General features: G+C 44.2%; 1 protein-coding gene across 3 annotated transcripts in view; it reads left to right on the top strand.

Moving 5' to 3' along the window:
• LOC124281886 (vegetative cell wall protein gp1-like) overlaps positions 1 to 21,123 on the top strand; it is a 56,911-nt gene extending 35,788 nt beyond the window's left edge. For 2 of the 3 annotated variants that reach the window (XM_046717910.1, XM_046717905.1), the window contains exons 5-7: positions 2,729 to 2,832; positions 6,526 to 6,615; positions 16,610 to 21,123. In XM_046717910.1, the coding sequence (XP_046573866.1) occupies positions 2,729 to 2,832; positions 6,526 to 6,615; positions 16,610 to 16,828 (413 nt within the window). In that variant the 3' untranslated portion in view covers positions 16,829 to 21,123. The remainder of the gene's footprint in view (positions 1 to 2,728; positions 2,833 to 6,525; positions 6,616 to 16,609) is intronic. The other variant, XR_006899999.1, reaches the window with a different exon arrangement.
• Positions 21,124 to 25,018: the final 3,895 nt, after the last annotated feature.

Below are 25,018 nucleotides of genomic sequence, written 5' to 3'. Positions count from 1 at the left end.
TGTAGTGATGTCTCAGTCTATAGTAGACTGTAGTGATGTCTCAGTCTGTAGTAAACTGTAGTGATGTCTCAGTCTATAGTGGACTGTAGTGATGTATCAGTCTATAGTGGACTGTAGTGATGTCTCAGTCTATAGTAGACTGTAGTGATGTCTCAGTCTATAGTGGACTGTAGTGATGTCTCAGTCTGTAGTAGACTGTAGTGATGTCTCAGTCTATAGGTAGACTGTAGTGATCTCTGTCTGTAGTAGACTGTAGTGATGTCTCAGTCTATAGTAGACTGTAGTGATGTCTCAGTCTATAGTAGACTGTAGTGATGTCTCAGACTATAGTAGACTGTAGTGATGTCTCAGACTATAGTAGACTGTAGTGATGTCTCAGTCTGTAGTAGACTGTAGTGATGTCTGAGTCTATAGTAGACTGTAGTGATGTCTCAGACTATGAGTGGACTAGTGGTAGACTATAGTAGACTGTAGTGATGTCGCAGACTATAGTAGACTGTAGTGATGTCTCAGTCTGTAGTAGACTGTAGTGATGTCTCAGTCTGTAGTAGAGTCTCAGACTATAGTAGACTGTAGTGATGTCTCAGACTATAGTGGACTGTAGTGATGTCTCAGTCTATAGTAGACTGTAGTGATGTCTCAGTCTGTAGTGGACTGTAGTGATGTCTCAGTCTATAGTGGACTGTAGTGATGTCTCAGTCTATAGTAGGCTGTAGTGATGTCTCAGTGTATAGTAGACTGTAGTGATGTCTCAGTCTATAGTAGACTGTAGTGATGTCTCAGTCTGTAGTAGACTGTAGTGATGTCTCAGTCTATAGTGGACTGTAGTGATGTCTCAGTCTATAGTAGACTGTAGTGATGTCTCAGTCTATAGTGATGTCTCAGTAGTAGATGTGATGTCTCAGTCTATAGTAGACTGTAGTGATGTCTCAGTCTATAGTAGATTGTAGTGATGTCTCAGTCTATAGTAGACTGTAGTGATGTCTCAGTCTATAGTGGACTGTAGTGATGTCTCAGTCTATAGTAGACTGTAGTGATGTCTCAGACTATAGTGGACTGTAGTGATATCTCAAACTATAGTAGACTGTAGTGATGTCTCAGACTGTAGCAGACTGTACACTTCATATACTTACAATATACCACCTGTGTTAACTCCATGATATACCACCCATTTATACTTCATATACTTACAATATACCATGTGTGTCAACCCATGACATATCACCCATTTACACTTCATATACTTGCAATATACCACCTGTGTCAGCCCATGACATATCACCCATTTACACTTCATATACTTACAATATACCACCTGTGTCAAACCATGATATATCACCTACTTACACTTCATATACTTACAATATATCACCTGTGTCAACCCATTATATAGCATCTATTTGAGCCTAATACGCTTACAAAATAGGACCTGTGGTGATAAACGGTATGTGCATGATATATCACCAAGGTTAAAATGATATACTGGTATTCATGATACAATTTGCAACATGCATTGATGTATGATGTATTCTCATTATACCATGTGTCATGAGATGCCACCTGTTTCATTTCATGATCATATGACCTGTGGGGCGGTGGGGTAGCCTAATGGTTAAAGTGTTGGCTCGTCACGCCGAAGACCCGGGTTCGAATCCCCACATGGGTACAATGTGTGAAGCCCATTTCTGGTGTCCCCCGCCGTGATGTTGCTGGAATATTGCTAAAAGCGGCGTAAAACCAGACTCAGTCAGTCAGTCATATGACCTGTATTGACTCATGATATACACATAATATACCACCTATGTTGACAATGATATCCACAAGATATAGGACCTGTGTTATGAGTGATATACACATGATATACTTCCAGTGTTATGAGTTATATACACATGATATACCTCCTGCCCTTAGAACTGAACACATACAATGACTTTTTATTATCAAGACCGCGTTAAGACTCATCTGTTTCCTCTCACCCATCCTTCAAACTGAAAACTTTGTCCTTCTCTTATCTTCCAGCACTTTGAGCATTCTTATGTGGGGAAAATGCGCTTAACAAGTGGACTATTATGTTTTGAAATGATATACACATGATATACCTCCTGTTTTGACAATGATGTACTTGTGATATACCTCCTGTGTTAACAATGATATTCTTATCATATACCTCTTGTGTTGACAAAGATATACTCATGATATACCACCTGATTTGAAAATGATATGCTTGTAATATACCTCCTGTATTGGCAATGATATACTTATGATATACCTCCTGTGCTGACAATGATATACCTATGCTGACAATGATAAACTACCTGAGTTGTCAATGATATACTTGTGATATACCTGTGATGACAATGATATACTTATGATATACCTGTGTTGACAATGATATACTTGTGATATACCTGTGTTGACAATGATATACCTATGATATACTTACTGTGCTGACAATGATATACCTATGCTGACAATGATATACTACCTGAGTTGTCAATGATATACTTGTGATATACCTGTGTTGACAATGATATACTTATGATATACCTGTGTTGACAATGAAATACTTGTGATATACCTGTGTTGACAATGATATACTTATGTTATACCTCCTGTGCTGACAATGATATACCTATGCTGACAATGATATACTACCTGAGTTGTCAATGATATACTTGTGATATACCTGTGTTGACAATGATATACTTATGATATACCTGTGTTGCAGACATCAGCAGCGTGCCAGGTGTGGTGCCCATCACTCAGGACACTCCCAACTGGAAGCGAGAGATGGTAGAAAAGAAGAATAGAGAGATGATAGAAGAATACGTTGTATGTAGAACCTCATGTTGCACATCTGACAGGTAGTATATGTTGTACATAGAACCTCATGTTGCACATCTGACGGGTAGTTTATGTTGTACATAGAACCTCATGTTGCAAATCTGACAGGTAGTTTATGTTGTACATAGAACCTCATGTTGCACATCTGACAGGTAGTTTATGTTGTACATAGAACCTCATGTTGCACATCTGACAGGTAGTTTATGTTGTACATAGAACCTCATGTTGCACATCTGACAGGTAGTTTATGTTGTACGTAGAACCTCATGTTGCACATCTGACAGGTAGTTTATGTTGTACATAGAACCTCATGTTACATCTGACAGGTAGTTTATGTTGACATAGAACCTCATGTTGCACATCTGACAGGTAGTTTATGTTGTACATAGAACCTCATGTTGCACATCTGACAGGTAGTTTATGTTGTACATAGAACCTCATGTTACACATCTGACAGGTAGTTTATGTTGTACATAGAACCTCATGTTGCACATCTGACAGGGTAGTTTATGTTGTACATAGAACCTCATGTTGCACATCTGACAGGTAGTTTATGTTGTATGTAGAACCTCATGTTGCACATCTGACAGGTAGTTTATGTTGTACATAGAACCTCATGTTGCACATCTGACAGGTAGTTTATGTTGTATAGAACCTCATGTTGCACGACAGGTAGTTTATGTTGTACCTCATGTTGCACATCATCTGACACCTCATGGCACATCTGAGTTTATGTTGTATGTAGAACCTCATGTTGCACATCTGACAGGTAGTTTATGTTGTACATAGAACCTCATGTTGCACATCTGACAGGTAGTTTATGTTGTACATAGAACCTCATGTTGCACATCTGACAGGTAGTTTATGTTGTACGTAGAACCTCATGTTGCACATCTGACAGGTAGTTTATGTTGTACATAGAACCTCATGTTGCACATCTGACAGGTAGTTTATGTTGTACATAGAACCTCATGTTGCACATCTGACAGGTAGTTTATGTTGTACATAGAACCTCATGTTGCACATCTGACAGGTAGTTTATGTTGTACATAGAACCTCATGTTGCAAATCTGACAGGTAGTTTATGTTGTACATAGAACCTCATGTTGCACATCTGACAGGTAGTTTATGTTGTACATAGAACCTCATGTTGCACATCTGACAGGTAGTTTATGTTGTACATAGAACCTAATGTTATACATCTGACAGGTAGTTTATGTTGTACATAGAACCTCATGTTGCACATCTGACAGGTAGTTTATGTTGTACATAGAACCTCATGTTATACATCTGACAGGTAGTTTATGTTGTACATAGAACCTCATGTTGCACATCTGACAGGTAGTTTATGTTGAACCTCATGTTGCACATCTGACAGGTAGTTTATGTTGTACATAGAACCTCATGTTGCACATCTGACAGGTAGTTTATGTTGTACATAGAACCTCATGTTGCACATCTGACAGGTAGTTTATGTTGTACATAGAACCTCATGTTGCACATCTGACAGGTAGTTTATGTTGTACATAGAACCTCATGTTGCACATCTGACAGGTAGTTTATGTTGTACATAGAACCTCATGTTGCACATCTGACAGGTAGTTTATGTTGTACATAGAACCTCATGTTGCACATCTGACAGGTAGTTTATGTTGTACATAGAACCTCATGTTGCACATCTGACAGGTAGTTTATGTTGTACATAGAACCTCATGTTGCACATCTGACAGGTAGTTTATGTTGTATGTAGAACCTCATGTTGCACATCTGACAGGTAGTTTATGTTGTACATAGAACCTCATGTTGCACATCTGACAGGTAGTTTATGTTGTACATAGAACCTCATGTTGCACATCTGACAGGTAGTTTATGTTGTACATAGAACCTCATGTTGCACATCTGACAGGTAGTTTATGTTGTACATAGAACCTCATGTTGCACATCTGACAGGTAGTTTATGTTGTACATAGAACCTCATGTTGCACATCTGACAGGTAGTTTATGTTGTACATAGAACCTCATGTTGCACATCTGACAGGTAGTTTATGTTGTACATAGAACCTCATGTTGCACATCTGACAGGTAGTTTATGTTGTACATAGAACCTCATGTTGCACATCTGACAGGTAGTTTATGTTGTACATAGAACCTCATGTTGCACATCTGACAGGTAGTTTATGTTGTATGTAGAACCTCATGTTGCACATCTGACAGGTAGTTTATGTTGTACATAGAACCTCATGTTGCACATCTGACAGGTAGTTTATGTTGTACATAGAACCTCATGTTGCACATCTGACAGGTAGTTTATGTTGAACGTAGAACCTCATGTTGCACATCTGACAGGTAGTTTATGTTGTATCATGTTGCACATCTGACAGGTAGTTTATGTTGTACGTATAGAACCTCATGTTGCACATCTGACAGGTAGTTTATGTTGTACATAGAACCTCATGTTGCACATCTGACAGGTAGTTTATGTTGTACATAGAACCTCATGTTGCACATCTGACAGGTAGTTTATGTTGTACATAGAACCTCATGTTGCACATCTGACAGGTAGTTTATGTTGTACATAGAACCTCATGTTGCACATCTGACAGGTAGTTTATGTTGTACATAGAACCTCATGTTGCACATCTGACAGGTAGTTTATGTTGTACATAGAACCTCATGTTGCACATCTGACAGGTAGTTTATGTTGTATGTAGAACCTCATGTTGCACATCTGACAGGTAGTTTATGTTGTACATAGAACCCTCATGTTGCACATCTGACAGGTAGTTTATGTTGTACATAGAACCTCATGTTGCACATCTGACAGGTAGTTTATGTTGTACATAGAACCTCATGTTGCACATCTGACAGGTAGTTTATGTTGTACATAGAACCTCATGTTGCACATCTGACAGGTAGTTTATGTTGTACATAGAACCTCATGTTGCACATCTGACAGGTAGTTTATGTTGTACATAGAACCTCATGTTGCACATCTGACAGGTAGTTTATGTTGTACATAGAACCTCATGTTGCACATCTGACAGGTAGTTTATGTTGTACATAGAACCTCATGTTGCACATCTGACAGGTAGTTTATGTTGTACATAGAACCTCATGTTGCACATCTGACAGGTAGTTTATGTTGTACATAGAACCTCATGTTGCACATCTGACAGGTAGTTTATGTTGTACATAGAACCTCATGTTGCACATCTGACAGGTAGTTTATGTTGTACATAGAACCTCATGTTGCACATCTGACAGGTAGTTTATGTTGTACATAGAACCTCATGTTGCACATCTGACAGGTAGTTTATGTTGTAGAACATAGAACCTCATGTTGCACATCTGACAGGTAGTTTATGTTGTACATAGAACCTCATGTTGCACATCTGACAGGTAGTTTATGTTGTACAGTAGAACCTCATGTTGCACATCTGACAGGTAGTTTATGTTGTACATAGAACCTCATGTTGCACATCTGACAGGTAGTTTATGTTGTACATAGAACCTCATGTTGCACATCTGACAGGTAGTTTATGTTGAACGTAGAACCTAATGTTATAAATCTGACAGCTAGTTTCATATATGTGTGGATATTGCTGGTAAAGATGCATTAAGATGGAGTTAAGTTTGTGTTGTAGAGGAAGAGGAAGTTGAGAATGTTTGTTGATGTTGCAGAGGAAGATCCTGAGAGAGAGGGAGGAGCAAGCCAAGTGGAAGGATGTCCCTGAGTGGAAGAGGAAGATACTCTTGAAGAAATCCCAGGAGGTAATGTCAGTGATCAGCTCCCTCCTCTATACTAATAGGTGGTGATGTCAGTGATCAGCTCCCTCCTCTATACTGATAGGTGGTGATGTCAGTGTTCAGCTCCCTCCTCTATACTGATAGGTGGTGATGTCAGTGTTCAGCTCCCTCCTCTATACTGATAGGTGGTGATGTCAGTGTTCAGCTCCCTCCTCTATACTGATAGGTGGTGATGTCAGTGTTCAGCTCCTCCTCTATACTGATAGGTGGTGATGTCAGTGTTCAGCTCCCTCCTCTATACTGATAGGTGGTGATGTCAGTGTTCAGCTCCCTCCTCTATACTGATAGGTGGTGATGTCAGTGTTCAGCTCCCTCCTCTATACTGATAGGTGGTGATGTCAGTGTTCAGCTCCTCCTCTATACTGATAGGATAGGTGGTGATGTCAGTGTTCAGCTCCCTCCTCTATACTGATAGGTGGTGATGTCAGTGTTCAGCTCCCCTCCTCTATACTGATAGGTGGTGATGTCAGTGTTCAGCTCCCTCCTCTATACTGATAGGTGGTGATGTCAGTGTTCAGCTCCCTCCTCTATACTGATAGGTGGTGATGTCAGTGTTCAGCTCCCTCCTCTATACTGATAGGTGGTGATGTCAGTGTTCAGCTCCCTCCTCTATACTGATAGGTGGTGATGTCAGTGTTCAGCTCCCACCTCTATACTGATAGGTGGTGATGTCAGTGTTCAGCTCCCTCCTCTCTATACTGATAGGGTGGTGATGTCAGTGTTCAGCTCCCTCCTCTATACTGATAGGTGGTGATGTCAGTGTTCAGCTCCCTCCTCTATACTGATAGGTGGTGATGTCAGTGTTCAGCTCCCTCCTCTATACTGATAGGTGGTGATGTCAGTGTTCAGCTCCCTCCTCTATACTGATAGGTGGTGATGTCAGTGTTCAGCTCCTCCTCCTATACTGATAGGTGGTGATGTCAGTGTTCAGCTCCCTCCTATATACTGATAGGTGGTGATGTCAGTGATCAGCTCCCTCCTCTATACTGATAGGTGGTGATGTCAGTGTTCAGCTCCCTCCTCTATACTGATAGGTGGTGATGTCAGTGTTCAGCTCCCTCCTCTATACTGATAGGTGGTGATGTCAGTGTTCAGCTCCCTCCTCTATACTGATAGGTGGTGATGTCAGTGTTCAGCTCCCTCCTCTATACTGATAGGTGGTGATGTCAGTGTTCAGCTCCTCCTCTATACTGATAGGTGGTGATGTCAGTGTTCAGCTCCCTCCTCTATACTGATAGGTGGTGATGTCAGTGTTCAGCTCCCTCCTCTATACTGATAGGTGGTGATGTCAGTGTTCAGCTCCCTCCTCTATACTGATAGGTGGTGATGTCAGTGTTCAGCTCCCTCCTCTATACTGATAGGTGGTGATGTCAGTGATCAGCTCTCTCCTCTATACTGATAGGTGGTGATGTCAGTGTTCAGCTCCATCCTCTATACTGATAGGTGGTGATGTCAGTGTTCAGCTCCCTCCTCTATACTGATCTGGTGATGTCACTCTATACTGATAGGTGGTGATGTCAGTGATGTCAGCTCCTCCTCCTATACTGATAGGTGGTGATGTCAGTGTTCAGCTCCCTCCTCTATACTGATAGGTGGTGATGTCAGTGTTCAGCTCCCTCCTCTATACTGATAGGTGGTGATGTCAGTGTTCAGCTCCCTCCTCTATACTGATAGGTGGTGATGTCAGTGTTCAGCTCCCTCCTCTATACTGATAGGTGGTGATGTCAGTGTTCAGCTCCCTCCTCTATACTGATAGGTGGTGATGTCAGTGATCAGCTCCTCCCTCTATACTGATAGGTGGTGATGTCAGTGTTCAGCTCCTCCCTCTATACTGATAGGTGGTGATGTCAGTGTTCAGCTCCCTCCTCTATATATAGGTGATAGGTGGTGATGTCAGTGTTCAGCTCCCTCCTCTATACTGATAGGTGGTGATGTCAGTGTTCAGCTCCCTCCTCTATACTGATAGGTGGTGATGTCAGTGTTCAGCTCCTCCTCTATACTGATAGGTGGTGATGTCAGTGTTCAGCTCCCTCCTCTATACTGATAGGTGGTGATGTCAGTGTTCAGCTCCCTCCTCTATACTGATAGGTGGTGATGTCAGTGTTCAGCTCCCTCCTCTATACTGATAGGTGGTGATGTCAGTGTTCAGCTCCCTCCTCTATACTGATAGGTGGTGATGTCAGTGTTCAGCTCCCTCCTCTATACTGATAGGTGGTGATGTCAGTGTTCAGCTCCCTCCTCTATACTGATAGGTGGTGATGTCAGTGTTCAGCTCCTTCCTCTATACTGATAGGTGGTGATGTCAGTGTTCAGCTCCCTCCTCTATACTGATAGGTGGTGATGTCAGTGTTCAGCTCCCTCCTCTATACTGATAGGTGGTGATGTCAGTGTTCAGCTCCCTCCTCTATACTGATAGGTGGTGATGTCAGTGTTCAGCTCCCTCCTCTATACTGATAGGTGGTGATGTCAGTGATCAGCTCCCTCCTCTATACTGATAGGTGGTGATGTCAGTGTTCAGCTCCCACCTCTATACTGATAGGTGGTGATGTCAGTGTTCAACTCCCTCCTCTATACTGATAGGTGGTGATGTCAGAGTTCAGCTCCCTCCTCTATACTGATAGGTGGTGATGTCAGTGTTCAGCTCCCTCCTCTATACTGATAGGTGGTGATGTCAGTGATCAGCTCCCTCCTCTATACTGATAGGTGGTGATGTCAGTGTTCAGCTCCCTCCTCTATACTGATAGGTGGTGATGTCAGTGATCAGCTCCCTCCTCTATACTGATAGGTGGTGATGTCAGTGTTCAGCTCCTCCTCTATACTGATAGGTGGTGATGTCAGTGATCAGCTCCCTCCTCTATACTGATAGGTGGTGATGTCAGTGTTCAGCTCCCACCTCTATACTGATAGGTGGTGATGTCAGTGTTCAGCTCCCTCCTCTATACTGATAGGTGGTGATGTCAGAGTTCAGCTCCCTCCTCTATACTGATAGGTGGTGATGTCAGTGTTCAGCTCCATCCTCTATAGTGATAGGTGGTGATGTCAGTGATCAGCTCCCTCCTCTATACTGATAGGTGGTGATGTCAGTGTTCAGCTCCATCCTCTATACTGATAGGTGGTGATGTCAGTGTTCAGCTCCCTCCTCTATACTGATAGGTGGTGATGTCAGTGTTCAGCTCCCTCCTCTATAGTGATAGGTGGTGATGTCAGTGATCAGCTCCCTCCTCTATACTGATAGGTGGTGATGTCAGTGTTCAGCTTCCACCTCTATACTGATAGGTGGTGATGTCAGTGTTCAGCTCCTCCTCCTCTATACTGATAGGTGGTGATGTCAGTGTTCAGCTCCTCCTCTATACTGATAGGTGGTGATGTCAGTGTTCAGCTCCTCCTCTATACTGATAGGTGGTGATGTCAGTGTTCAGCTCCTCCTCTATACTGATAGGTGGTGATGTCAGTGTTCAGCTCCCTCCTCTATACTGATAGGTGGTGATGTCAGTGTTCAGCTCCCTCCTCTATACTGATAGGTGGTGATGTCAGTGTTCAACTCCCTCCTCTATACTGATAGGTGGTGATGTCAGTGTTCAGCTCCCTCCTCTATACTGATAGGTGGTGATGTCAGTGTTCAGCTCCTCCTCTATACTGATAGGTGGTGATGTCAGTGTTCAGCTCCTCCTCCTCTATACTGATAGGTGGTGATGTCAGTGTTCAGCTCCTCCTCTATACTGATAGGTGGTGATGTCAGTGTTCAGCTCCTCCTCCTCTATACTGATAGGTGGTGATGTCAGTGTTCAGCTCCCTCCTCTATACTGATAGGTGGTGATGTCAGTGATCAGCTCCCTCCTCTATACTGATAGGTGGTGATGTCAGTGTTCAGCTCCCACCTCTATACTGATAGGTGGTGATGTCAGTGTTCAGCTCCCTCCTCTATACTGATAGGTGGTGATGTCAGAGTTCAGCTCCCTCCTCTATACTGATAGGTGGTGATGTCAGTGTTCAGCTCCATCCTCTATAGTGATAGGTGGTAATGTCAGTGATCAGCTCCCTCCTCTATACTGATAGGTGGTGATGTCAATGTTCAGCTCCATCCTCTATACTGATAGGTGGTGATGTCAGTGATCAGCTATCTCCTCTATACTGATAGGTGGTGATGTCAGTGTTCAGCTCCCTCCTCTATAGTGATAGGTGGTGATGTCAGTGATCAGCTCCCTCCTCTATACTGATAGGTGGTGATGTCAGTGTTCAGCTCCCTCCTCTATACTGATAGGTGGTGATGTCAGTGTTCAGCTCCCTCCTCTATACTGATAGGTGGTGATGTCAGTGTTCAGCTCCCTCCTCTATAATGATAGGTGGTGATGTCAGAGTTCTGCTCCCTCCTCTATACTGATAGGTGTTGATGTCAGTGATCAGCTCCCTCCTATATACTGATAGGTGGTGATGTCAGTGATCAGCTCTCTCCTCTATACTGATAGGTGGTGATGTCAGTGTTCAGCTCCATCCTCTATACTGATAGGTGGTGATGTCAGTGTTCAGCTCCCTCCTCTATACTGATAGGTGCTGATGTCAGTGTTCATCTCCCTCCTCTATACTGATAGGTGGTGATGTCAGTGTTCAGCTCCCTCCTCTATACTGATAGGTGGTGATGTCAGTGTTCAGCTCCCTCCTCTATACTGATAGGTGGTGATGTCAGTGATCAGCTACTCCTCTATACTGATAGGTGGTGATGTCAGTGTTCAGCTCCCTCCTCTATACTGATAGGTGGTGATGTCAGTGTTCAGCTCCCTCCTCTATACTGATAGGTGGTGATGTCAGAGTTCAGCTCCCACCTCTATACTGATAGGTGGTGATGTCAGTGTTCAGCTTCCACCTCTATACTGATAGGTGGTGATGTCAGTGTTCAGCTCCCTCCTCTATACTGATAGGTGGTGATGTCAGTGTTCAGCTCCCTCCTCTATACTGATAGGTGGTGATGTCAGTGATCAGCTCCCTCCTCTATACTGATAGGTGTGTCAGTGTTCAGCTCCCTCTATATACTGATAGGTGTGATGTCAGTGTTCAGCTCCCTCCTCTATACTGATAGGTGGTGATGTCAGTGTTCAGCTCCCTCCTCTATACTGATAGGTGGTGATGTCAGTGTTCAGCTCCCTCCTCTATACTGATAGGTGGTGATGTCAGTGTTCAGCTCCCTCCTCTATACTGATAGGTGGTGATGTCAGTGTTCAGCTCCCTCCTCTATACTGATAGGTGGTGATGTCAGTGTTCAGCTCCATCCTCTATACTGATAGGTGGTGATGTCAGTGATCAGCTCCTCCTCTATACTGATAGGTGGTGATGTCAGTGTTCAGCTCCTCCTCTATACTGATAGGTGGTGATGTCAGTGATCAGCTCCATCCTCTATACTGATAGGTGGTGATGTCAGTGTTCAGCTCCCTCCTCTATACTGATAGGTGGTGATGTCAGTGTTCAGCTCCTCCTCTATACTGATAGGTGGTGATGTCAGTGTTCAGCTCCCTCCTCTATACTGATAGGTGGTGATGTCAGTGTTCAGCTCCTCCTCTATACTGATAGGTGGTGATGTCAGTGTTCAGCTCCCTCCTATATACTGATAGGTGGTGATGTCAGTGATCAGCTATCTCCTCTATACTGATAGGTGGTGATGTCAGTGTTCAGCTCCATCCTCTATACTGATAGGTGGTGAAGTCAGTGTTCAGCTCCCTCCTCTATACTGATAGGTGGTGATGTCAGTGTTCAGCTCCTCCTCTATACTGATAGGTGGTGATGTCAGTGTTCAGCTCCTCCTCTATACTGATAGGTGGTGATGTCAGTGTTCAGCTCCCTCCTCTATACTGATAGGTGGTGATGTCAGTGTTCAGCTCCTCCTCTATACTGATAGGTGGTGATGTCAGTGTTCAGCTCCCTCCTCTATACTGATAGGTGGTGATGTCAGTGATCAGCTCCCTCCTCTATATACTGATAGGTGGTGATGTCAGTGTTGTTCAGCTCCCTCCTCTATACTGATAGGTGGTGATGTCAGTGTTCAGCTCCTCCTCAGCTCTCCCTCTATACTGATAGGTGGTGATGTCAGTGTTCAGCTCCCTCCCTCTATACTGATAGGTGGGTGGTGATGTCAGTGATCAGCTCCCTCCTCCTATACTGATAGGTGGTGATGTCAGTGTTCAGCTCCCTCCTCTATACTGATGGTGGTGATGTCAGTGTTCAGCTCCCTCCTCTATACTGATAGGTGGTGATGTCAGTGTTCAGCTCCCTCCTCTATACTGATAGGTGGTGATGTCAGTGTTCATCAGCCTCCTCTATACTGATAGGTGGTGATGTCAGTGTTCAGCTCCTCCTCTCTATACTGATAGGTGGTGATGTCAGTGTTCAGCTCCCTCCTCTATACTGATAGGTGGTGATGTCAGTGTTCAGCTCCTCCTCTATACTGATAGGTGGTGATGTCAGTGTTCATCAGCTATCCTCTATACTGATAGGTGGTGATGTCAGTGTTCAGCTCCATCCTCTATACTGATAGGTGGTGATGTCAGTGTTCAGCTCCCACCTCTATACTGATAGGTGGTGATGTCAGTGTTCAGCTCCCTCCTCTATACTGATAGGTGGTGATGTCAGTGTTCAGCTCCCTCCTCTATACTGATAGGTGGTGATGTCAGTGTTCAGCTCCCTCCTCTATACTGATAGGTGGTGATGTCAGTGTTCAGCAACTCCTCCTCTATACTGATAGGTGGTGATGTCAGTGTTCAGCTCCATCCTCTATACTGATAGGTGGTGATGTCAGTGATCAGCTCCCTCCTCTATACTGATAGGTGGTGATGTCAGTGTTCAGCTCCATCCTCTATACTGATAGGTGGTGATGTCAGTGATCAGCTCCCTCCTCTATACTGATAGGTGGTGATGTCAGTGTTCAGCTCCCTCCTCTATACTGATAGGTGGTGATGTCAGTGATCAGCTCCCTCCTCTATACTGATAGGTGGTGATGTCAGTGTTCATCAGCTCCCTCCTCTATACTGATAGGTGGTGATGTCGTGATCAGCTCCCTCCTCTATACTGATAGGTGGTGATGTCAGTGATCAGCTCCCTCCTCTATACTGATAGGTGGTGATGTCGGTGATCAGCTCCCTCCTCTATACTGATAGGTGGTGATGTCGGTGTTCAGCTCCCTCCTCTATACTGATAGGTGGTGATGTCAGTGTTCAGCTCCCTCCTCTATACTGATAGGTGGTGTGTCAGTGTTCAGCTCCCTCCTCTATACTGATGTCGTCAGCGATCAGCTCCCTCCTCTATACTGATAGGTGGTGATGTCAGTGATCAGCTCCCTCCTCTATACTGATAGGTGGTGATGTCAGTGATCAGCTCCCTCCTCTATACTGATAGGTGGTGATGTCGGCGATCAGCTCCCTCCTCTATACTGATAGGTGGCGATGTCAGTGATCAGCTCCATCCTCTATACTGATAGGTGGTGATGTCGTGATCAGCTCCCATCTCTATACTGATAGGTGGTGATGTCGTGATCAGCTCCCTCCTCTATACTGATAGGTGGTGATGTCGTGTTCAGCTCCATCCTCTATATACTGATAGGTGGTGATGTCAGTGATCAGCTCCATCCTCTATACTGATAGGTGGTGATGTCAGTGATCAGCTCCCTCCTCTATACTGATAGGTGGTGATGTCAGTGATCAGCTCCATCCTCTATACTGATAGGTGGTGATGTCAGTGATCAGCTCCATCCTCTATACTGATAGGTGGTGATGTCAGTGTTCAGCTCCCTCCTCTATACTGATAGGTGGTGATGTCAGTGTTCAGCTCCCTCCTCTATACTGATAGGTGGTGATGTCAGTGTTCAACTCCCTCCTCTATACTGATAGGTGGTGATGTCAGAGTTCAGCTCCCTCCTCTATACTGATAGGTGTTGATGTCAGTGTTCAGCTCCCTCCTATATACTGATAGGTGGTGATGTCAGTGATCAGCTATCTCCTCTATGCTGATAGGTGGTGATGTCAGTGTTCAGCTCCATCCTCTATACTGATAGGTGGTGATGTCAGTGTTCAGCTCCCACCTCTATACTGATAGGTGGTGATGTCAGTGTTCATCTCCCTCCTCTATACTGATAGGTGGTGATGTCAGTGTTCATCTCCCTCCTCTATACTGATAGGTGGTGATGTCAGTGTTCAGCTCCCTCCTCTATACTGATAGGTGGTGATGTCAGTGTTCAGCTCCCTCCTCTATACTGATAGGTGGTGATGTCAGTGTTCAGCTCCCTCCTCTATACTGATAGGTGGTGATGTCAGTGATCAGCTCCCTCCTCTATACTGATAGGTGGTGATGTCAGTGTTCAGCTCCCACCTCTATACTGATAGGTGGTGATGTCAGTGTTCAGCTCCCTCCTCTATACTGATAGGTGGTGATGTCAGTGTTCAGCTCCTCCTCTATACTGATAGGTGGTGATGTCAGTGATCAGCTCCTCCTCTATACTGATAGGTGGTGATGTCAGTGTTCAACTCCTCCTCTATACTGATAGGTGGTGATGTCAGTGTTCAGCTCCCTCCTCTATACTGATAGGTGGTGATGTCAGTGTTCAGCTCCCTCCTCTATACTGATAGGTGGTGATGTCAGTGATCAGCTCCCTCCTCTATACTGATAGGTGGTGATGTCAGTGTTCAACTCCCTCCTCTATACTGATAGGTGGTGATGTCAGAGTTCAGCTCCCTCCTCTATACTGATAGGTGGTGATGTCAGTGTTCAGCTCCCTCCTCTATACTGATAGGTGGTGATGTCAGTGATCAGCTCCCTCCTCTATACTGATAGGTGGTGATGTCAGTGTTCAGCTCCATCCTCTATACTGATAGGTGGTGATGTCAGTGTTCAGCTCCCACCTCTATACTGATAGGTGGTGATGTCAGTGTCAGCTCATCTCCTCCCTATACTGATAGGTGGTGATGTCAGTGTTCAACTCCCTCCTCTATACTGATAGGTGGTGATGTCAGTGTTCAGCTCCCTCCTCTATACTGATAGGTGGTGATGTCAGTGTTCAGCTCCCTCCTCTATACTGATAGGTGGTGATGTCAGTGTTCAGCTCCATCCTCTATACTGATAGGTGGTGATGTCAGTGATCAGCTCCCTCCTCTATACTGATAGGTGGTGATGTCAGTGTTCAGCTCCATCCTCTATACTGATAGGTGGTGATGTCAGTGATCAGCTCCCTCCTCTATACTGATAGGTGATGATGTCAGTGTATCAGCTCCATCCTCTATACTGATAGGTGGCGATGTCGGCGATCAGCTCCATCCTCTATACTGATAGGTGGTGATGTCAGTGATCAGCTCCCTCCTCTATACTGATAGGTGGTGATGTCAGTGATCAGCTCCCTCCTCTATACTGATAGGTGGTGATGTCAGTGTTCAGCTCCCTTCTCTATACTGATAGGTGGTGATGTCAGTGTTCAGCTCCCTCCTCTATACTGATAGGTGGTGATGTCAGTGTTCAACTCCCTCCTCTATACTGATAGGTGACGATGTCAGTGATCAGCTCCCTCCTCTATACTGATAGGTGGTGATGTCGGTGTTCAGCTCCCTTCTCTATAATGATAGGTGGTGATGTCAGTGTTCAGCTCCCACCTCTGTATACTAATGTCATGTAATGAGACAACATGATAGTGTCCAATATGCTGCCTGTCATATTCCCATCAATATTAGCGAGGAACATAGCTGAGGAAAGGTTCTAATATTTAACTCGTAACCAATTTTTGTGAGGACACAGGAAACATGTGTTGTAAAGTTTCTTCTAAATAAACCCATCTCAGCTGTACATGTAACAGTACAGCCGGTTTATGTCATGGATGTTTCTGCTGATAAATACATAGTCTTTGTTGAGAACAAAGTCACAGCTGTAATATAGTATTGACAATGGCATTAAACACTTATAATTCCATGACACTCTCTCTCACACACTCCAGGAACAGGACGCAGCTCTGGCCAAGGATGTTCCGGAAGAGCCCAAAGTTGTGGGGAAGAAAGCCCCCCCCCAGATAGAGCGACCAAGCAACGCTGACTGTGGTGTCCCTAAGACTAACACAAACATTACCCCTGCAGCCATGGCGATGGACCCTGCGAACTGGAGAGCATGCCGCCATGGAAACGGGAGCTCTTGTTCAAGAGAGAGAAAGTTCCGATGACATTTTTCAACGAATATAATCCTGATGAAGAAGATGAAGCACCTCCGAGTTGATTCGTGAAAAATGTGATATTTTTTTCTGCTGAACATTTTCTCAGAAACAAGACAGAAAGTGAACAAATTACTGAGGTGTTTCACTGTGTCTTCCATCGGATCTGAACACAGAGTTCTGGGTGACACAGATGTGACATGTAACACACATGTGTCCATGTGACCTTCACTACAAGGTCACTCATTGTTTCATGTACATGTAGCTGTCTGTCAATGTTGTGTCTTGGATGCGTGTCGGCTAGGTCTTACAGTCAAGGTCAAGGTCAGGGATGACTATTGATGCATGACCTCTAGGCCTGGTACAGACCTAATGACTGTTTGTATATTTATAACCAATCCTGCAGCAATTTGCATATTATTGTTGTGTGTTGCTTAGCAACAGCTACAGAATCTGCCAATCAAAATTCTTTTATATGCATTTAATGACGCGTTTATAAATAAAACATACCAGCCAACACAGAGCTTAGGGAAGGACTGACATATATCATTCCTCAGTGCAACAAAAACTATGCATTCATTTCTGTCTTGGATTCAAACTACAACCACTTCCATCGGTACGACATCGGGTGATGACGCTGTGTAGACTTGCAGGGCGTTGCTGGCATCTGTCACAAACGTTGTTTGTCAGATGGATTTGAAATATAAATACAATAAGGGAATTCTGGCATAGCGTTACCCCAAACAACATCACCAGTGACGTACACAACAAACAGTGTCAGACATGACCAGACAGTGTCAGACATAACCAGACAGTGTCAGACATGACCAGACAGTGTCAGACATGACCAGACAGTGTCGGACATGACCAGACAGTGTCGGACATAACCAGACAGTGTCGGACATGGCCAGACAGTGTCGGACATGACCAGACAGTGTCAGACATGACCAGACAGTGTCGGACATGACCAGACAGTGTCAGACATGACCAGACAGTGTCAGACATGACCAGACAGTGTCGGACATGACCAGACAGTGTCGGACATGACCAGACAGTGTCGGACATAACCAGACAGTGTTGAACATGGCCAGACAGTGTCGGACATGACTAGACATTGTCAGACATGACCAGACAGTGTCAGACATAACCAGACAGTGTTGGACATGGCCAGACAGTGTCAGACATGATCAGACAGTGTCAGACATGACCAGACAGTGTCAGACATAACCAGACAGTGTTGGACATGGCCAGACAGTGTCGGACATGGCCAGACAGTGTTGGACATAACCAGACAGTGTTGGACATGGCCAGACAGTGTCGGACATGACTAGACATTGTTGGACATGACTAGTAGGTGGACACTAGTTGCTCCCAAGTGTAGTGTCAGTAACAGGGAGTAACATTTTTACATGAACACGATTGCTTGTGGCTGTATTACATGAGTATTTGTCACTCTACATTTTATGTGGATGTTTTTTACATGAATGTGAACATTACCAACAAGTGAACTTGTCAAATGTGTAGAAATCGGTAGTGTTAGAAAGAAAGGTCTTCCGGGGTCTGTCTACATAACACAGACGGAACACAACACTGACTGAATAACTGATGGAACACAACATTGACTGAATAACTGATGGAACACAACACTAACTGAATAACTGATGGAACACAACATTGACTGAATAACTGATGGAACACAACACTGACTGAAATAACTGATGGAACACAACACTGACTGAAATAACTGATGGAACACAACACTGACTGAAATAACTGATGGAACACAACACTGACTGAAATAACTGATGGAACACAACACTGACTGAAATAACTGATGGAACACAACATTGACTGAATAACTGATGGAACACAACACTAACTGAATAACTGATGGAACACAACATTGACTGAATAACTGATGGAACACAACACTGACTGAAATAACTGATGGAACACAACACTGACTGAATAACTGATGGAACACAACACTGACTGAAATAACTGATGGAACACAACACTGACTGAAATAACTGATGGAACACAAAACTGATGGAACACCTGACTGATGGGAGAAGGTGTATACATTGTTGTACAGACATGCCAACTCATAACTTACACACTGTGTTGTACAGACAGGCCAACTCATAACTTACACACTGTGTTGTACAGACAGGCTAACTCATAACTTACACACTGTGTTGTGTAGACTGGCCCACATATGACTTACAAAATGTGTCACATTTGATGTAGTGTAATGGACTTGTAATGCAGTATTTTGTTGTGGTAACTTTCCTTCCAGATTCAAGTATAACTGTGTTTTCTATGTATTTTGGATACATGATGACATATTGATAGCTTGTACGTGCAGCTATGCACGGATCTCCTCCTCCTGGTCCCGATGACCCTGTGTCTACCACTGGATCAGTAATGCTGCCTGTTTTCCTGTCACACTCGCAGTATGCATGGTTATTATTTAGTTGAATATTTTGTTTCTTTGTAACTTTGATAACAAAATCAGTATTTCAACTTTACAGCGGTAAACATTTGTTTGCAGTTCAATTCCTGTTTATTTACAAAGATGTAATCAAACTTAATTTTATGTAATATTTATTGTTCAATTATAGTGGATTATATTCAATATTTGGTGCTGAATCATTAAGTATTGACAATCATAACTGCTCAAACACCTGCTTCATTTATCAGCACCTGTGTCAGGGACTCCGTTATCTCTGGCTTCCTGTTGTCACGTGACATCGCCGTCTTATTCCACTCAGTGAATCTGGCTCTGTGGGCTCTGTGGGCTCTGTGCTGCAGTCTGTGGTACACAGGATTCCGTCATCAAAGTGCTGAGCTGGCTCTGTGACATTGGTGACCTGTCAGGGGTTGCAATCATGTGATGTCCTCACAATGCTCACCACCACCTGTGCTACCACTGATTGTTCCACCAGTGTTTGCTCCACCCCTCTACAGTATTGTACAACAGTATTACATTGATAGCACCAGCAGTATTGCACATCCTGCAGCTAGACCGCCACAGCTAGACCGCCACAGCTAGACCGGCACAGCTAGACGCCGGCACAGCTAGGTCGTGGTCGGCACAGCTGGAGTCAGGCACTAGCTGGCACAGCTGGACCGCCACAGCTGGACCGCCACAGCTAGACCGCCACAGCTAGACTGGCACAGCTAGACCGGCACAGCTAGGTCGGCCGTGATACTGTATAGGCTACCCATACTGACATATGAATATCAAACTAAATCACAGTTGCCATCAAGTTCTTGCACATACCTGGTGCACCACAAACTGAATTGTATATCAAATTAAAATACATGTGGAAAGCCTGAGATCTGTGCTTCCTCATGTGAGCATGTTTGTATTTTGGTGTCTACCTACCGAGGTAGTTTGTTAGGCAAGATATTGGGAGGTGATGTACACTGTCACCAATATGTAACCAGCTTTGTATTGGATGTATACTTTGACAGTTTTTGATACATTTACAAACCTGATGTGTACTTAACGCCCTGTTGAATGTCCTTGACCTGGGGACCTTGGAAACAGAGAGCCGAGTTTACTTCAGAGAAACATGCACTGGCATAAACATTGGTCGAGACAGGTACTGAGTGACCTGGCAAGATTCTGACATTGGTCGAGACAGGTACTGATTGACCTGGCAAGATTCTGACATTGGTCGAGACAGGTACTGATTGACCTGGCAAGATTCTGACATTGGTCGAGACAGGTACTGATTGACCTGGCAAGATTCTGACATTGGTCGAGACAGGTACTGATTGACCTGGCAAGATTCTGACATTGGTCGAGACAGGTACTGAGTGACCTGGCAAGATTCTGACATTGGTCGAGACAGGTTCTGAGTGACCTGGCAAGATTCTGACGTTATTGTGATTCACGATGATCACATCATGGTTATCAAGGTCAAAGTCATTTGCCTGCCACAGGCCCCGTCAGTTTCACCATCAGTATGTACAAGTGTGACAACAGATTCAGCCTTGTATACCCTCTTTTCCTCTTTTGTTTTGCCTGATTTATATTCCGCTGATGTAGACTCCCGAGTGTGTTTTAGGTGTATGACTTGCTGCCCAGCGTAGTCCCAACTGAGAACCAGTTTGACTGGGTTCCTGTAGTGACTCATCACACCTGTCTGTAGATAGTTTCTTGAAATGCTCAGATTTTCGGAACTTTAGTATTTTCCAGCCTTTACCTGTTCTTATTTGTAGATATATTTTTTGTGTTTTATGTACAGAATTGTCACTGGTCATGAAAATAAACATTTTCATCCATGTCTTGTGCAGTAAGGTTTGTTAGTTTTTCATTTGGAACTTTGAAGGGTATTCGTGAGTTGTTCCCAAAACCCATCAAACTTAAAAGCTCTTTCACACATACCAAGGTTTTACATAACTCCTGATTCAACTTCAACATTTGACAGAAATCCTAAAGTAAATAGTTTACATTAGCCACGGAAGCAAACACAATTAATGTTATTTGTTGTTTTTACTGTAGACAGCGAGAATGTGTTGATTGTATGAAGGCTAATATACTTCTGTCAGGTAAAACCTTACACAGATGCATGGAAGGCTGCACATGATCAGTCTACAGAGGAGAACAGTAATATGGAAATTGTTCCTTGTTGAGAAAAGTGTAGATGTTACCGTATGATGGGCCAGCCACAGGGTCTGTCTACAGAGAAGTACAGAGGGAGTGTAGATGTAGACGGCGGAGATGGGCCAGCCACAGGGTCTGTCTACAGAGGAGAACAGTAATATGGAAATTGTTCCTTGTTGAGAAGAGTGTAGATGTAACCGTATAATGGGCCAGCCACAGGGTCTGTCTACAGAGGAGTACAGAGAGGAGTGTAGATGTAGCAGTATGATGGGCCAGCCACAGGGTCTGTCTACAGAGGAGTACAGTAATATGGAAATTGTTCCTTGTTGAGGAGGAGTGTAGATGTAGTCTTATGATGGGCCAGCCACAGGGTCTGTCTACAGAGAGACAGAGTACAGTAATATGGAAATTGTTCCTTGTTGAGCAGTACAGAGCGAGTGTAGATGTAGTCTTATGATGGGCCAGCCACAGGGTCTGTCTACAGAGAAGTACAGAGAGGAGTGTAGATGTAGCCAGTATGATGGGCCAGCCACAGGGTCTGTCTACAGAGGAGAACAGTAATATGGAAATTGTTCCTTGTTGAGAGTGTAGAGTGTAGATGTAGTCTTATGATGGGCCAGCCACAGGGTCTGTCTACAGAGAAGTACAGAGAGGAGTGTAGATGTAGCCGTATGATGGGCCAGCCACAGTGTCGGTCTACAGAGAAGTACAGAGGAGTACAGTAATATGGAAATTGTTGATGTTGAGATGGCGTAGATGTAGTACTTAGGATGGGATGTAGCCAGCCTGATGGTCTGTCTACAGAGGGTCTGTAATATGGAAATTGTTCAGTTGAGAGGAGTGTAGATGTAGTCTTATGATGGGCCAGCCACAGGGTCTGTCTACAGAGAAGTACAGTAATATGGAAATTGTTCCTTGTTGAGAGGAGTGTAGATGTAGTCGTTTGATGGGCCAGCCACAGGGTCTGTCTACAGAGAAGTACAGTAATATATGGAAATTGTTCCTTGTTGAGGAGTGTAGATGTTACCATATAATGGGCCAGCCACAGGGTCTGTCTACAGAGAAGTACAGTAATATGGAAATTGTTCCTTGTTGAGAGGGAGCGTAGATGTTACAGAATGGGCCAGCCACAGGGTCTGTCTACAGAGAAGTACAGTAATATGGAAATTGTTCCTTGTTGAGAGGAGTGTAGATGTAGTCTTATGATGGGCCAGCCACAGGGTCTGTCTACAGAGGCGTACAGTAATATGGAAATTGTTCCTTGTTGAGAGGCTAGTGTAGATGTAGCCTTATGATGGGCCAGCCACAGGGTCTGTCTACAGAGAGTACAGTAATATGGAGTGTGTTCCTTGTTGAGAGGAGTGTAGATGTAGCATATAATGGGCCAGCCACAGGGTCTGTCTACAGAGAAGTACAGTAATATGGAAATTGTTCCTTGTTGAGAGGAGGTGTAGATGTTACCATATGATGGGCCAGCCACAGGGTCTATCTACAGAGGAGTACAGTAATATGGAAATTGTTCCTTGTTGAGAGGAGCGTAGATGTTACCATATAATGGGCCAGCCACAGGGTCTGTCTACAGAGAGAAGTAGTACAGTAATATGGAAATTGTTCCTTGTTGAGAGGTAGCGTAGATGTTACCATATAATGGGCCAGCCACAGGGTCTGTCTACAGAGAGTACAGTAATATGGAAATTGTTCCTTGTTGATAGGAGCGTAGATGTTACCATATAATGGGCCAGCCACAGGGTCTGTCTACAGAGAAGTACAGTAATATGGAAATTGTTCCTTGTTGAGGAGGAGCGTAGATGTTACCATATAATGGGCCAGCCACAGGGTCTGTCTACAGAGAAGTACAGTAATATGGAAATTGTTCCTTGTTGAGAGGGCGTAGATGTTACCATATAATGGGCCAGCCACAGGGTCTGTCTACAGAGAAGTACAGTAATATGGAAATTGTTCCTTGTTGAGAAAAGTGTAGATGTTACCGTATGATGGGCCAGCCACAGGGTCTGTCTACAGAGGCGTACAGTAATATGGAAATTGTTCCTTGTTGGGAGGATGTAGATGTAGTCTTATGATGGGCCAGCCACAGGGTCTGTCTACAGAGAAGTACAGAGAGGAGTGTAGATGTAGACGTATGATGGGCCAGCCACAGGGTCTGTCTACAGAGGAGAACAGTAATATGGAAATTGTTCCTTGTTGAGAAGAAAGAGCGTAGATGTAGTCTTATGATGGGCCAGCCACAGGGTCTGTCTACAGAGGAGTACAGTAATATGGAAATTGTTCCTTGTTGAGGAGGAGCGTAGATGTAGTCTTATGATGGGCCAGCCACAGGGTCTGTCTACAGAGAAGTACAGTAATATGGAAATTGTTCCTTGTTGAGAGGAGTGTAGATGTAGTCTTATGATGGGCCAGCCACAGGGTCTGTCTACAGAGAAGTACAGTAATATGGAAATTGTTCCTTGTTGAGGAGGGAGCGTAGATGTAGTCTTATGATGGGCCAGCCACGGGGTCTGTCTACAGAGAAGTACAGAGAGGAGTGTAGATGTAGCCGTATGATGGGCCAGCCACAGGGTCTGTCTACAGAGGAGAACAGTAATATGGAAATTGTTCCTTGTTGAGAGAAAGAGCGTAGATGTAGTCTTATGATGGGCCAGCCACAGGGGTCTGTCTACAGAGAAGTACAGAGAGGAGTGTAGATGTAGCTGTATGATGGGCCAGCCACAGGGTCTGTCTACAGAGAAGTACAGTAATATGGAAATTGTTCCTTGTTGAGGAGGAGCGTAGATGTAGTCTTATGATGGGCCAGCCACAGGGTCTGTCTACAGAGAGAGTACAGTAATATGGAAATTGTTCCTTGTTGAGAGGAGTGTAGATGTGGGTCTTATGATGGGCCAGCCACAGGGTCTGTCTACAGAGAAGTACAGTAATATGGAAATTGTTCCTTGTTGAGAGGGAGCGTAGATGTTACCATATAATGGGCCAGCCACAGGGTCTGTCTACAGACAAGTACAGTAATATGGAAAATTGTTCCTTGTTGAGAGGAGCGTAGATGTTACCATATAATGGGCCAGCCACAGGGTCTGTCTACAGAGAAGTACAGTAATATGGAAATTGTTCCTTGTTGAGAGGAGTGTAGATGTAGCCGTATGATGGGCCAGCCACAGTGTCTGTCTACAGAGGCGTACAGTAATATGGAAATTGTTCCTTGTTGACAGGAGTGTAGATGTAGCCGTATGATGGGCCAGCCACAGGGTCTGTCTACAGAGAAGTACAGTAATATGCAAATGTTCCTTGTTGAGAGGAGCGTAGATGTTACCATATAATGGGCCAGCCACAGGGTCTGTCTACAGAGAAGTACAGTAATATGGAAATTGTTCCTTGTTGAGGAGGAGTGTAGATGCTAGCCGTATGATGGGCCAGCCACAGGGTCTGTCTACAGAGGCGTACAGTAATATGGAAATCTGTTCCTTGTTGAGAGGAGCGTAGATGTAGTCTTATAATGGGCCAGCCACAGGGTCTGTCTACAGAGAAGTACAGAGAGGAGTGTAGATGTAGACGTATGATGGGCCAGCCACAGG

This window comes from Haliotis rubra, unplaced genomic scaffold (genome assembly GCF_003918875.1).
Source record: "Haliotis rubra isolate DU_JTF1 unplaced genomic scaffold, ASM391887v1 Scf1082, whole genome shotgun sequence".
Lineage (NCBI taxonomy): Eukaryota > Metazoa > Mollusca > Gastropoda > Lepetellida > Haliotidae > Haliotis > Haliotis rubra.
The sequence above is the reverse complement of the archived record's forward strand: the minus strand, read 5'-3'. Positions and strand labels throughout refer to the sequence as shown.